The following is a 13234-nucleotide window of genomic DNA, read 5'->3' as shown; positions in this document are numbered from 1 at the left end:
ACAATGTTGATTTAAAGCAACAATATGATGAAATAATGGTATCCCCATCATTTCCAATCATCTAAGGTAACAGTTAGCCAATGCCCAGTTTTAATTGACATTATTCAATATATGCAACCTTTTTTTGGAAGGGACAGAACCACATTAGGATAGGAGGTGGATAAACAGATCAGGGGAATGATGCAACAGGGCTGTCAAATAGTAGATGGAAACCTTAACCTAGTCACACAGAAAAGAAAGAAGATGGGAACCAGAACACAGAAAACCCAAGGGTCAGGTTTGAAACTGGAATAGAAGATGCTGGGAAAATTTGCTAGAACATAATGCTTGGGTTGAAGGGTATGAAACATTAATTGCCAATATTTGGTAATCAGTGAATTGAAAAAAAAAAGTACAAAAAAACTCTAGTATACCTTTCTGTTAAGCAAATATTGCTAAGGATTTAGGATTTACTAATTGGACAGTCTTTGGAAATCTCCATTTGGTCACATTAAAATAAATCCTAGAGGGTAGAAACACTTAACTTGAATTTTGAGTTTGCCCCATCATTTTAAACTGGTAGCACTCAAATGTCAATGACAGACTTCAACTTCACAGAATAAAAGTTAGGTCAAAAAATTAAGCATCAAAAATAATGAAGTGGTGAGGACATTCCTGTGAATGCAGCATTGATGATTTTTTAAAAAAAACACATCAAAATACTATTTTATGTAGTTTGGCTTAGTAAGAATGTATATTGGAGTTCAGTAATATTCTCAGAACATTTCTCCACATTCTACTTACATTTTTCTCACAGAGCAACCGAATGTCAGATTCCAAGGACTCGTTGAATCTTTGCTCTTTAGATATTGTGGAACATTCTGGTTCATTGGAAACATCCTCAACACCAAGTTCTTTCACCCTTGAACAGATTATTAATAAAACTCAATCCTTCTGCATTTGCCAGGAAGATTAAATAAAGTATCTCAATTGTCACCGGTTAGGTCTCTGCAATACACTTGGTTATTGCTTAATTTTAAATTAACTGGGAAAGTGTCACTGAAACAAAAGACATATTTGTAATTTAAAAGGGGAGGTGATGGCATAGTTGCTAGATGAGTAATTCAAATACCCAACGTAATCCTACCACGGCAGATGGCAGAATTAAAAGAGATGATAACCATTCTTGATTGCTGTAAAAGTCCACCTGGTTTTCTAATGTCCATACCTAGTCTGGTCTACATATTACTCCAGACCTACCACAATGTGGTTGACTCTGAACTGTGCCTGAAATGGCCATACAAGCCACTCAGTTCAAGGTATGGGCAACAAATGCTGGCCCAGCCAACAACACCCACATTGTGGGGGAAAAATGCACTTTCAACATTTATTAATCAATCAAATAAGTTTAGGTAATTGAATATCTAGATTACCTAAGAGCAGTTAGAAGTTTATTGCTGTTATATGGATTTAATAATCTTCGTCTAAATCAAGTGGACAGCCTTTGCATTTCCCTTCTCAAAACAGTGATTCATGCCTCAGCAAGGTTATACAGGTGTCAAGTATTGACTATCAAAAGTGTGTGCTGGCAGGTTAAGATTGTGATGCCACGGTCCAAATCAATCTAATCCCCGCATCAATACAAACACATTTCCCTATCTGGGCACAAACAAAATGTTGAGACAGCAATTACAAGCTCAGAGAAATAGGAAGGAAGAGAAAATATATTTTACAAAATCAGCTAAAACTGAAGAAAAAGGGGACACTCAGAAAGGAGGACTACTACATAAGTAGGTTTTCACAAAACAACTGTTGTTGTAATGGGTGGTAAGTGAATGCCATATACCAAAAGGGGAGATGATGGTGCAGTAGTAATCACCCTGAACTAGTAACCCAGGTTTATGCTCTGGGTTCAAATCCCACCACAGCAGCTGGTGGAATTTAAATCCACTGTTAAAAATCTGAATAAAAGCTAGTAGCCATAATGATGATTATGGTTCTAACATCAATTGTCATGAAAACAATATGGTTCACTAATGTCCTTTAGGGAAGACATCTGCCATTTTTACCTGGTCTGGGTCACGTGCAAATCACACCAATGGGGTTGACTCTTAACTGTACTTTGAAATAGCCTAGTAAGCCACTCAGTTTAAGGGCAGTTAAGGATGGGGAACAAATGCTGATATTGCCAATTATTCCCACATCCATGAGGAGAATAAAAAAATTCTGAACTAGAATAATACTTAAGATATTAAGTAGTACTGGTACATTGTTTTGGGTATACGTACAGTAGCTTTTAATATAAGGAACCAATACTTGATGCAAAGCAACCAATGAAGCACAAAGACACACTGTTTACCTTGCTTATAAAACATTTGACAATCAAATTTCTTTAAACTGTTACCTGTCTGCGTATCTCAAAGTATTTAGTGTGTGTTCACAGGAATTTAATCCCGGTGAAATCATTGCAATCTAGAAGGAAAAAAAAAAGAGAAAAATCAATTCCAGCAAGATCAATGAAGGCCCACAGATTGACTTGATTTCAACATCTCAGTGTGTCAGCATTTTCAGCTGTTTCCACATGTTATGTGGAATCAGTCATAACTTTTCCTAAAATATGACAACAACACACTGAATGGACATTTCACACCCCTTTACAAATAATTTCACACAAAGTACCAGTAAATAATAATAAAAAAAACCAGTGACTAACCCAAGCAGCCTGAAATTCAAGATATTGTTGGCACATTTGAAATAAGAAAAGAACAAAGATGCTGCGATGTGTATTTGCTCGAGACAAGTTGATTGGACAGGTCCCATTTGATCACTAGAGTTCAGCCAGGGAATCAGGAGGAATGCTGCAATTTATTTATAATGGAGTATAATGTGGCGAAATGTGAAATTGTCCATTTTGGCAAGAAGAATGAAAAAAGCACATTATCTAAATGTTGAGATTGCAGAGCTCTTGAGATGCAGTGGGATTTAGGTGTCCTAGTGCGTTAATCACATAGGGCTAGTATGCAGGTACAGCAAGTAATTAGCAAAAGCTAATTGAATTTTTTTTTATTACAAGGACAATGGAATCCCAGGTAGGAAGGTTATGCTTCAGTTGCACAGGAGACAATTGAGACCACATTTAGAGCACTGTGTACAATGTTAATTAGCTTAAAGAAAGATGCAAGTGCATTGGAAGCAGTTCAGAGTCTAATAGCTAGAACGGATGTGTTGTTTTAAGAAAGATTGGACAGACTAGGCTTGAATCCACTGGAGTTTAGAAAAGTAAGAGGTGATTTGATTGCAACATACAAAGATCCTGAGGGGTCTTGATAGGGTGGATGTGGAGAGGATGTTTCCTCTTGTGGGAGAATCTAGAACTAGCCATCATTGTTTAAAAATAAGGGATCGCTCATTTAAAAGGGAGATGAATGAGGTGAAATCTTCTCAGATAGTGGGGAGTCTTTGGAACTCTGATTCCACCACTTTTGAATATTTTTAATGCAGAGGTGGATAGATTCTTGGTAAGCATGGGAATGATCAGGAGTAGGCAGAGTATGGATATGAAGTTACTATCAGATCAGCCTTGATCTTAAGATAGATACTGACAGGTTAAGTGAGTGGGTAGAATATTGACAAATGGAATTTAATGTGAGATTGTTCATTTTGAAAGGAGGAGATGGGATGGTGCATTATAATTGAAGTGGGGAGAGACTGTACAAAGTTGTAGCACAAAAGGACATAGGGGTCTTTGTTCATGAAACCCAGAAAGCTGGCAAACAGGTGCAGAACATATTAAGGAAGGCAAATGAAACGCTGGCTTTTATTTCAAGGGGACTGGAGTATAAACGTAAAGAAGTGTTGCTAAAACTGCACAGGATACCAGTGAGGCCACATCTAGAATACCATGTACAGTTTTGGTCCCCTTATTTAAAGGTATATCATTGGAATCAGCAGAGAGGAGATTTACTAGGACGATCTCAGGTATGAGGGACTGCCATAAGCGAAAAGAACAGGTTGGGTGTGTAGTCCTTGGAGTTCAGGAGAATGAGAATTAATATAATGAAAACATACAATATTCTTAGGGGGTTAAACAGAGTAAATGCTGGAAGGATGATTCTACTCATGAGAGAGCATAGGACCAGAGGACATAGTTGCAGAATAAGGAGGTGCTCACTAAGACTAATTTTCTTCTCTCAGTGTGATGATTCTTTGGAATTTTACCCCAGGAAGCTGTGGAGGATGAATCCTTGAACATTTTTCTAGCTGACAGCAAAGGGTTTTTAATCCATAGGGGATTTGAGGGTTATGGAAATAAGACAGGGAAGTGGACTTGGGTGAGTGTTTGGTCAGCCATGATCTTAAGTGGAGCATGATTGAAAGGCTGAATATTCTACTCCTCCAAAATCATATTTAGCCAATTTAGTGGAGTTCTTTGAAGGTGTAACATGCGCTCTGTATAAAAACAGGAGCCTGTAGACATAACGTACTTGATTTTCCAAAAGACATTTGATTAGGTGCCACAGCAAAAGTTAACATGGAAAATAAAAGCTCATGTGTAGGAGTAAATCAACTTGGATAGAAGATTGTCCAGCTGACAGAAACAGGATATGCATAATGGATCCTTTTCTGATTGGTAGTATGTAGTGATCCCAAAGGGTCTGTGTTGTTGCCTTAACCTTTTACAATTTATAACAATGGCTTCAACAAGGGGAGTAATTATGGTAGCTAAAATTGTAGATGACAGAAAGATAGGTAGAAAAATGTGTGAAGAGGACACCAGGAGGTAGTGGATGGATATAGACAGTTTAGTGGGCAAACATTTGGCAGCATAACGTGGGAAAATGCAAAATTGAGTGAAGCATTACTGCTGAATTCCCAAGTTGCAGAGAAATCTCATGTGTTTTGTTGCACGAGTTACTAGTATGCAGATACAGCAAGTAATTAAAGCAACTAATGGAATGCTGTCCTTTACTAGGAAAGGAATTGAACATAATGTTATACTTCAGTTGTACAAGGCATTGGTGAGACCACATCTTGAGAAGGGTGTCCAGTTTGGTTTCCTTCCTTAAAAGGACAAATGCATTTGAGGCTGTTTGCAGAAGGTTTATAAGGCTGATACCAGGAATGAACCAAAGAAAAGTTGGACAGGCAAGGCTGGTTTCTACTGGAATTTAGATGAGTACAGGACTTGATTGAAGCCTTTAAGATCCTGAACAGTTTTGACAAGATGAAGACAGAAGGGAGGTTTCCTCTTGTGGACGAGTCTAGAGCTAGGGGGCACACTTAAAATCAGGGATCACTCTTTTAGGACAAAGATGAGTAGAAACTCTCTCAAGTTATCTGACTTTGACTCCTCCTTCAAAGGCAGAGAGAATTCTATTAAGTATTTTTAAGGCTTGATTCTCTTATCTAATAAGAATCTAAGGTTTTCAGGGGGTAGATGGAAATGTGGAATTAGAAATACAAAAGAGACCAGCCATGATCTTAATGAATGGTGAGCAGGACTGAGGTGCCAAATGGCCGATTTCTGTTCCTATTTTGTATGTTCCTTTCTTTTCCTTGAACAGACCAATTGCAACTCTCGAAGGGCAGCTCATAAATTTAAAGGGCTTAATTTATAAAAAATTCTGTACAACAAAATTTCACAAAAATATAATCAGAAACCAAAAACTCCTACCATGCATGTCCTCGAGTTTTCACCAATAAATGAATCTCTCAGTACTAGAGTCAACTTGCTTGCTCGAAATGGTGTATAGATATTATTCTGTCCCAGTGATCGAATACACTCCTACAACACAAGAAGCTATTATCACAAAAGAAAGCAATTCACATTTTTAAAACGAGCAAATTCTTAACTCCTCCTAAGCTACCATTTCATTAAAACAGCATCACTAACAGCACAGTGAGTGCATCTAAATCACAGACTGTAGCAATTCAAGAAGGCAGCTCACCATTTTCTCAAGGGCAATTAGGATCGGTATTAAATGCCGACCTAAGCCAGCGACATCAACATCCCATAAATTAATTAAAAAATGAAATTCACCAAATTTCCATGTGGCTAACCTCATGCTGAGTTAGAGATGATATCTTGGTGTTGGAATAGTACAATAGGCAAGCGAGTAAGCCAGACATTGTGGGAACTGTAGCAAGATGGAAGTTAGTGCACATCCCCAACTGCCTTCCATTTCACAGTCAGGTATATTGCTGTGAATTTGGAGTCACATGCAGGCCAGACCAGGTAACGATTAATTTCCTTTAGGAAAACAAATCTGCGAGCAGCTGCATTTTTATGACAATCAACACTGCTTTCACGGTCATCATTAGACTTTTAATTGCAGATTTGTTTTATTGAATTCAAATTATTTGCCATAGCTGGTTCCCAGATCTTACTGGGGTCTTGGGATAACTAGTCAAGGAGCAATACCACTATGCCACTACTGCCTGTTGAGAACACTTGTTGCATGTACTTGCTCCAATCTACTGTATTGTGATTAGATATTACTGTCTCTACTAGAGAATATTTCTTTCAAAATAAAAACAGAAAATGCTGGAAAAAACCTAGCAGGTCTGGTTGCATCTGTGGACAGATTAAGTTAATACTTCTAAGTCTGTCTGACTCTTCTTCAGGACTCAGTTTAAATTAGGTATATTTTCCTAAACGTGGACTCCCCATTTGTAATCCATTATTTTAGTTAGTTTCAAAAGATAGATTCTCAAGTTCCATTGTGACTGGCCAGTACTAAATTGACTTCTGATCCCCTATGAGTCAATAGGCAAATTTTAAAAGCTCAAAAGGAGGAGTAATACATACAAATATTCATGTCTGAGTTTATTTGTGTTAAAAATAGGCTTTTATTAACACTGCATTGAAGTTACTGCGAAAACCCCCTAATCCCCACACTCAAGTGCCTGCTTGGGTACATTGAGGGAGAATTTAGCATGGCCAATGCACCTAATCAGCATGTCTTTCAGACAGTGGGAGGAAACTGGAGTACCCAGAGGAAACCCATGCAGTCAAAGGGAGAATGTGCAAACTCCACATGAACTACGGCCCTAGTTGGGATTCCAACCCGGGTCCCTGGCAATGAGGCAGTTGTGCTAACCACTGTGCTACAGTGTTTCCCTATATATAATGCTAAAATAAAATACATTTATTCATGGATATTCATGAACATAAACACCACAGAACAAAGTATTACACAACCCCGTAATACCAGACTTCTCTTGTGCATTTACCTTCATTTAGAAGAGGTGAGTTTCATAGAACACTACAGCACAAACAGTCCCTTCGGCCCACAAGTTGTGCCGATCACATCTTTACCTACCAAGCCATAGAACTATCTGTAACTTCCAATGCCATTAGATCCCATATACTCATCCAGAAATCTTTTAAAAGACCTCAGCGAGTTTGCCTCTACCACCACTGATGGCAGCCTGTTCCATTCACTCACCACCCTCTGAGTGAAAAACTTTCCCCTAACATCTCCTCTGTACTTGCTTCCCAGCACCTTAAACCTGTGTCCTCTTGTAGCAACCATTTCAGCCCTGGGAAATAGCCTCTGAGAATCCAACTTATCTATTCCACTCAACATTTTATAAACCTCTATCAGGTCGCCTCTGAACCTTCGTCTCTCCAGGGAGAAGAGACCTAGCTCCCTCAACCTATCTTCATAAGGCATGCCTCCCAATCCAGGCAACATCCTTGTAAATCTCCTCTGCACCCTCTCAATAGCTTCCACATCCTTCCTGTAGTGAGGCGACCAGAACTGCGCACAGTACTCCAAGTGGGGTCTGACAAGGGTCCTATAAAGTTGCAGCATTACCTCCCAACTCCTAAACTCAATCCCTCGATTAATGAAGGCCAGTACACCATACGCCTTCCTGACCACATCCTCCGCTTGCAAGGCCGATTTAAGAGTCCAATGGACCCGGACCCCAAGATCCTTTTGCTCTTCAACACAGCTAAGACTCCTACCCTTGATATTGTACTCCTGCATCCTGTTGGTCCTGCCAAAATGGACAACTACACATTTATCCGCATTGAAGTCCATCTGCCACTTCTCCACCCAGTCCTGCATCCTATCTATGTCATGCTGCAACTTCTGACATCCCTCCAGACTATCTACAACACCACCAACCTTCGTATCATCAGCAAACTTACTAACCCATCCCTCCACTTCCTCATCTAGGTCATTTATGAAAATGACAAACAGCAAGGGTCCTGGAACAGATCCCTGGGGCACTCCACTGGTGACTGACCTCCATGCAGAAAAAGACCCATCCACAATCACTCTGCCTTCTGCAGGCAAGCCAGTTCTGGATCCACAAGGCCAAAGCCCTTTGGATACCATGCCCTCTCACCTTCTCAAGAAGTCTTGCATAGGGGACCTTATCAAACGCCTTGCTGAAGTCCATGTAAACCACATCCACCGCTCTTCCTTTGTCAATGTGTTCAGTCACATTTTCAAAGAACTCAACTAGGCTCGTAAGGCATGACCTGCCCTTGACAAAGCCGTGCTGACTATTCCTGATCATTCTAAACTCCTCTAAATGCTCATAAATCTTGTCCCTCAGAATCCTCTCCATCAACTTACCAACCACTGAGGTCAGACTCACTGGTCGGTAATTTCCCAGGCTATCCCTGTTCCCTTTCTTGAAAATAGGAACCACATCCGCAATCCTCCAATCCTCCGGAACCTCTCCCGTCTCCATCGACGATGCAAAGATCATCGCCAGAGGCTCTGCAAACACTTCCCTCACCTCCCACAGTAACCTGGGGTACATCCCATCCGGTCCCGGTGATTTCTCTATCTTGATAGAATTTAAAAGTTCCAACTCATCGTCTTTCTTAACATCCACATACTCAACCTTTTCAGTCTGCCGCAAACCTGTAGTACAACCTCCCAGATCACTTTCCACCGTGAATACCGAGGCAAAGTACGCATTAAGCACCTCTGCCATTTCTTCCAGTTCCACACAGACCTTTCCCCCTTCACCTATTATAGGTCCTATCCCTTCTTTTCTCATCCTTTTACTCTTCACGTATTTGTGGAACGCCTTGGGATTCTCCTTAATTTTGCCCAAGGCCTTCTCATGTCCCCTTCTGGTTCTCCTAATTTCCTTTTTAAGCTCTTTTCTACAAGCCTTATACTCCTCTGGATCCTTCTCTTAGCTCTCTGAACCTTTTATACGCCTTTCTTTTCTTCCTGACTAGGTTCACCACAACCTTCATGCACCACGGTTCCCGCGACCTACCAAAACCTCCGTGTCTCATCAGAATGTTGTTGTGCAGCGCTCCAGTCAAACATTCCTTGAAAATCGGCCACCTTCCTTGGGTACTTTTCCCCAAGAACACCTCCTTCCAGTTTACTTGTCCAATAGTCTGCCTGATGTCATCATATTTCCCCCTACTCCAGACAGACACATTCTTAGCCTGCCTGATCCTATCTCTTTCCAATGCTATCGTGAAGGAGATAGAACTATGATCTCCATCCCTAAGATGCTCTCCCACAGAGATCCGTCACCTGTCCTGATTCATTAACCAGCACCAGGTCAAGTACAGTCTCTCCTCTCGTAGGCTTATCCACGTGCCGTGTCAGGAAACCCTCCTGAACACACCTAACAAACTCCTCCCCATCCAAACCCCTTACCCTAGGGATATTCCAGTCGATGTTTGGGAAATTAAAGTCTCCCATCACGACAACTCTGTTATTACTACATCTCTCTAGGATCTGTTTCCCTATCTGCACCTCAACTTTCCTGTCACTATTGGGCAGCCTATAGAAAACACCCAGCAAAGTTGTCGACCCTTTGCTGTTCCTAACTTCCACCCACAGAGACTCTGTAGACAGTCCCTCCACGGCATCCACCTTCTCTGCAGCCATGACACTGTCCCTGATCAACAGTGCCACTCCGCCACCTCTTTTGCCCCACCCTCCCTGAAGCATCTGAATCCTGGCACCTGAAGTACCCAGTCCTGTTCCTGATTCATCCAAGTCTCTGTAATGGCCACCACATCACATTCCCAAGCAGCAATCCATGCCCTAAGCTCATCTACTTTGTTCACTACACTCCTGGTGTTAAAATAGACACACCTCAGACCCTCGGTCTGGGCGCTTCCCTTCTCCATGACCCGTCTAACCTCCCTCTCATACTGTCTACAGTCCTTCTCTACCTGGGAGCTAACGTCCTTGCTCTTTGTCTCCTCATCTCTATTCCCTCCCCCCAACCTTTCTAGTTTAAAGCCCCCCCAGTAGCCCTAGCCAATCTTCCCGCCAAGATATTGGTCCCCCTGGGATTCAAGTGCCACCCGTCTTCACTGAACAGGTCACACCTGCCCCTAAAGAGGTCCCAGTGATCCAAGAACTGGAATCCCTGCCCCCTGCTCCAGTCCCTCAACCACGCATTCACCCTCCACCTCATTCCATTTCTGCTCTCACTCTCCCACGGCGCAGGCAGCAATCCTGAGATTACTACCTTTGCGTTCCTCTTTCTTAGCTGTCTACCTAATTCCCTATAATCCCTTTTCATGACTCCGTTCCTCTTCCTGCTTATGTCAGCAGTACCGACGTGAACCACAACCTCCGGCTCCTCACCCTCCCCTTTCAGGATGTCCAGAGAGGCAAACCACCATCTGTGACTCCTGTCTGCGTCCGCAAAAATGCCTGTCTGATCCCCTCACTATGGCGTCCCCTATTAACATTGCCTTGCTGCTCTTTTCCTTACTTTTTTGAAGTACTGGGTCAGGCTCAGCTCCAGAGACCTGGCCACCGCTTCCTCCCCCAGGTGAGCTGTACCCCCAGCAGTACTCAGGCAGGAGTAGTTATTTTGAAGGGGGACATCCACCGGCGTGCTCTCCATCACACGAGCTTTCCCCTTCCTAACCGTTACCCACTTGCCTTCTTCCCGTTGCCCCGGTGTGACCACTTGCCGGTAGCTCCTGTCAATTGCCTCCTCATTCTCTCTAATGAGACAAAAGGTCCTCAAGCTGCAGTTCCAGTTCCTTAACCTGGTCCCTTAGGGACTGCAGCCCACGCACCAAGCACAGACATGGATGTCTGGGAGACCAGGAGCCTCCAGGACCTCCCACATATTGCATTGGCAACAACATACTGGCCTCACACTCATACTTGCCCTTTTTTAGAAATACAGAGAAAAAATGTAATAAAAATAACTTATAAACTTACCTTGCCTCACCCTTTTTGCTTAGGCCCTGTGAGTCAAAGCCCTTCCAGCTCACACAAAAAAAACAAACTTACTTGTTGTCACTCCGAGCCCTCCTCCCTCTCTCTCTTTTTTAGGTTAGAGGAGGTGGGGTACTCTACCTGTGTAGAGTATCGGGATTCCTCACCAGTCCAATTTATGGTTAGGGAAAATAAAAAAAAATACCCAAGTCCCTTTGCAAACTACTTCTGGTTTCCGGAATAAAATTAAAAAAAAACACTAGCAAAGTTAATTAAAAAAAAAATCACTAACTGACCCACAAGCTCTCCTCTTACAAATCACTGCCTCTCTTCAGTGCTCCCAAGGAACAAATCCAAGGAACAAGTTCTTAAATCCTTTTGTAGCAAGAATCATGGAAACTTTCAGCACAGGAGGCCACTCACCCTTGCTCATTAGAACAAGGTGTACTTGGTCTCATTCCTGCCCTTTTTGTTCATAACCATCTAAGCTCCTCACTTCAAATACTACTAATTTTTAAAAGATTGGTCATGGAATTGGCTTCCACCACCTTTTCGGGTACAGCATGCCAAATCCTGGAACCTTAAATTGTCTTCATCTTTAACTAGATCCTGTCAACGATTTTAAATTCTACAACCTCTGTTTACTGAGCCACTTGATCAGAATTGGAGAAATTTCTTTTAAAATAAATGTTGAGATTAAAGTTCATAATTATTTTAAATACACTGTTCATTTACAATAGACCCAAAACTGGAATGTCTACTACAAAACCATCTCCAACTCTAAAAAGAATGTCATTTGATCATCAATATTTCTGGTAACGTAACCAATTGTGTCCACACTACCACTTTACCCCCTAATTACTTGGGCTTTCACTCTCGCCAACCTAATTCAGGTTCTGCAAAGTTTTTCTTTGCAAAAGATCAAATAATTGGCTTTAATATCAATGTAGTGTAAGACAAAAGGTAATTGCTCAGAGGCCAGAAACTCTGGTATTGTTCTATTTAAAGCAAAGAAGACTTAATGGAAGCAGTTTTGATAGAACAAGTAAGGATAAATCTGTTCCCACTGACAGCTTGAGTAAACAACCTGAAGCCATAGATTAAAGCAAAAGAACTTGGGGAAGACAGAGCTGAAGAGTGAGCTTTGGCATCCATTACCTGAAAGGAAGGACAGTGGAAGCAGATTTAACACTAACTTTCAAAAATGAAATTGGATTGGCTCCTTGTAGTATCACACTTGAAACATGAGAGAATGGGCAAGAGCAACTCACGAGGAAGTAGTGCATGTGAAAGTTTTGAAATGGTTCAGTGCTTTTGCGTGTCTAGGATACACTTTACTTACCTTCAAAGCAAGTAGGCTTTTATTAATCTCCGCACCTTCCATTCGAGTTTGTCGATCTGCACTGCTAGTATCAGCACCTCGCTCATTTCCAGCCAAATCAATGAGGGAAAACTGGCCATAAAGCTTATCATTCCTCCGAAGTATAATCTGGAATACTGCATGGGACCTGGAAGAGTTGCTATTTGCAGAGGTTTGCCCAGACGTTCTACCAAAATGAAAAAAAAAACACTGTAACCGTCTAGCAGTATACGACAAAACAGCAAGCAGGTATTATTTATTCAATTAACTTAGAAGATTAAGTATTCATTTTTTTAACAACAATTCAACTTGGAATTCATCTTTCATGCTTGCAGGTGTTTTATCCACTAAATGGAGTGTTCACTCTTGGCATCGCAGAATGCAAAGCCAGCTTTCATGACCCCTACAAGGTTCAGGCTCCATGTTTTGCATATACATCCAGTGAGACTTTACATCATCGTTAACTTGCTTGAATGCTTTCAGAAAAAAAAACAAGTATTAATAGATGGTTTTTATAGCGTGTTTGGCTATCCTTATTATCAACATACTTAAATCAAGATCAACCATCCTAATTTCCTGATGTGCTTTTTAAAAACGTGTTGCTGCCAGAATGGTAAAAGATAGACTTAGTGACCTGCCATCTCTCAAACTATATTATACATTTTAAATTATGCCACACCAGGAACATCTTAAATACCATAACTTGAAAGACAAG

The 13234-nt window shown here is 41.2% G+C and overlaps 1 protein-coding gene across 1 annotated transcript in view; it reads right to left on the bottom strand.

The window, feature by feature from the left end:
- Positions 1-13234, bottom strand: part of kif2c (kinesin family member 2C) — an 87135-nt gene that overhangs the window by 18757 nt on the left and 55144 nt on the right. The window contains exons 14-17 of the mRNA XM_080196541.1: positions 12502-12706; positions 5654-5764; positions 2384-2451; positions 784-901 (exon numbers count right to left, since the gene is read on the bottom strand). Of these exons, the coding sequence (XP_080052667.1) occupies positions 784-901; positions 2384-2451; positions 5654-5764; positions 12502-12706 (502 nt within the window). The remainder of the gene's footprint in view (positions 1-783; positions 902-2383; positions 2452-5653; positions 5765-12501; positions 12707-13234) is intronic.

Source organism: Carcharhinus amblyrhynchos, chromosome 9 (assembly GCF_965287045.1).
Source record: "Carcharhinus amblyrhynchos chromosome 9, sCarAmb.v2.hapA, whole genome shotgun sequence".
In the NCBI taxonomy this organism is placed as follows: domain Eukaryota; kingdom Metazoa; phylum Chordata; class Chondrichthyes; order Carcharhiniformes; family Carcharhinidae; genus Carcharhinus; species Carcharhinus amblyrhynchos.
This window is presented reverse-complemented; position numbering and strand designations above follow the sequence as displayed.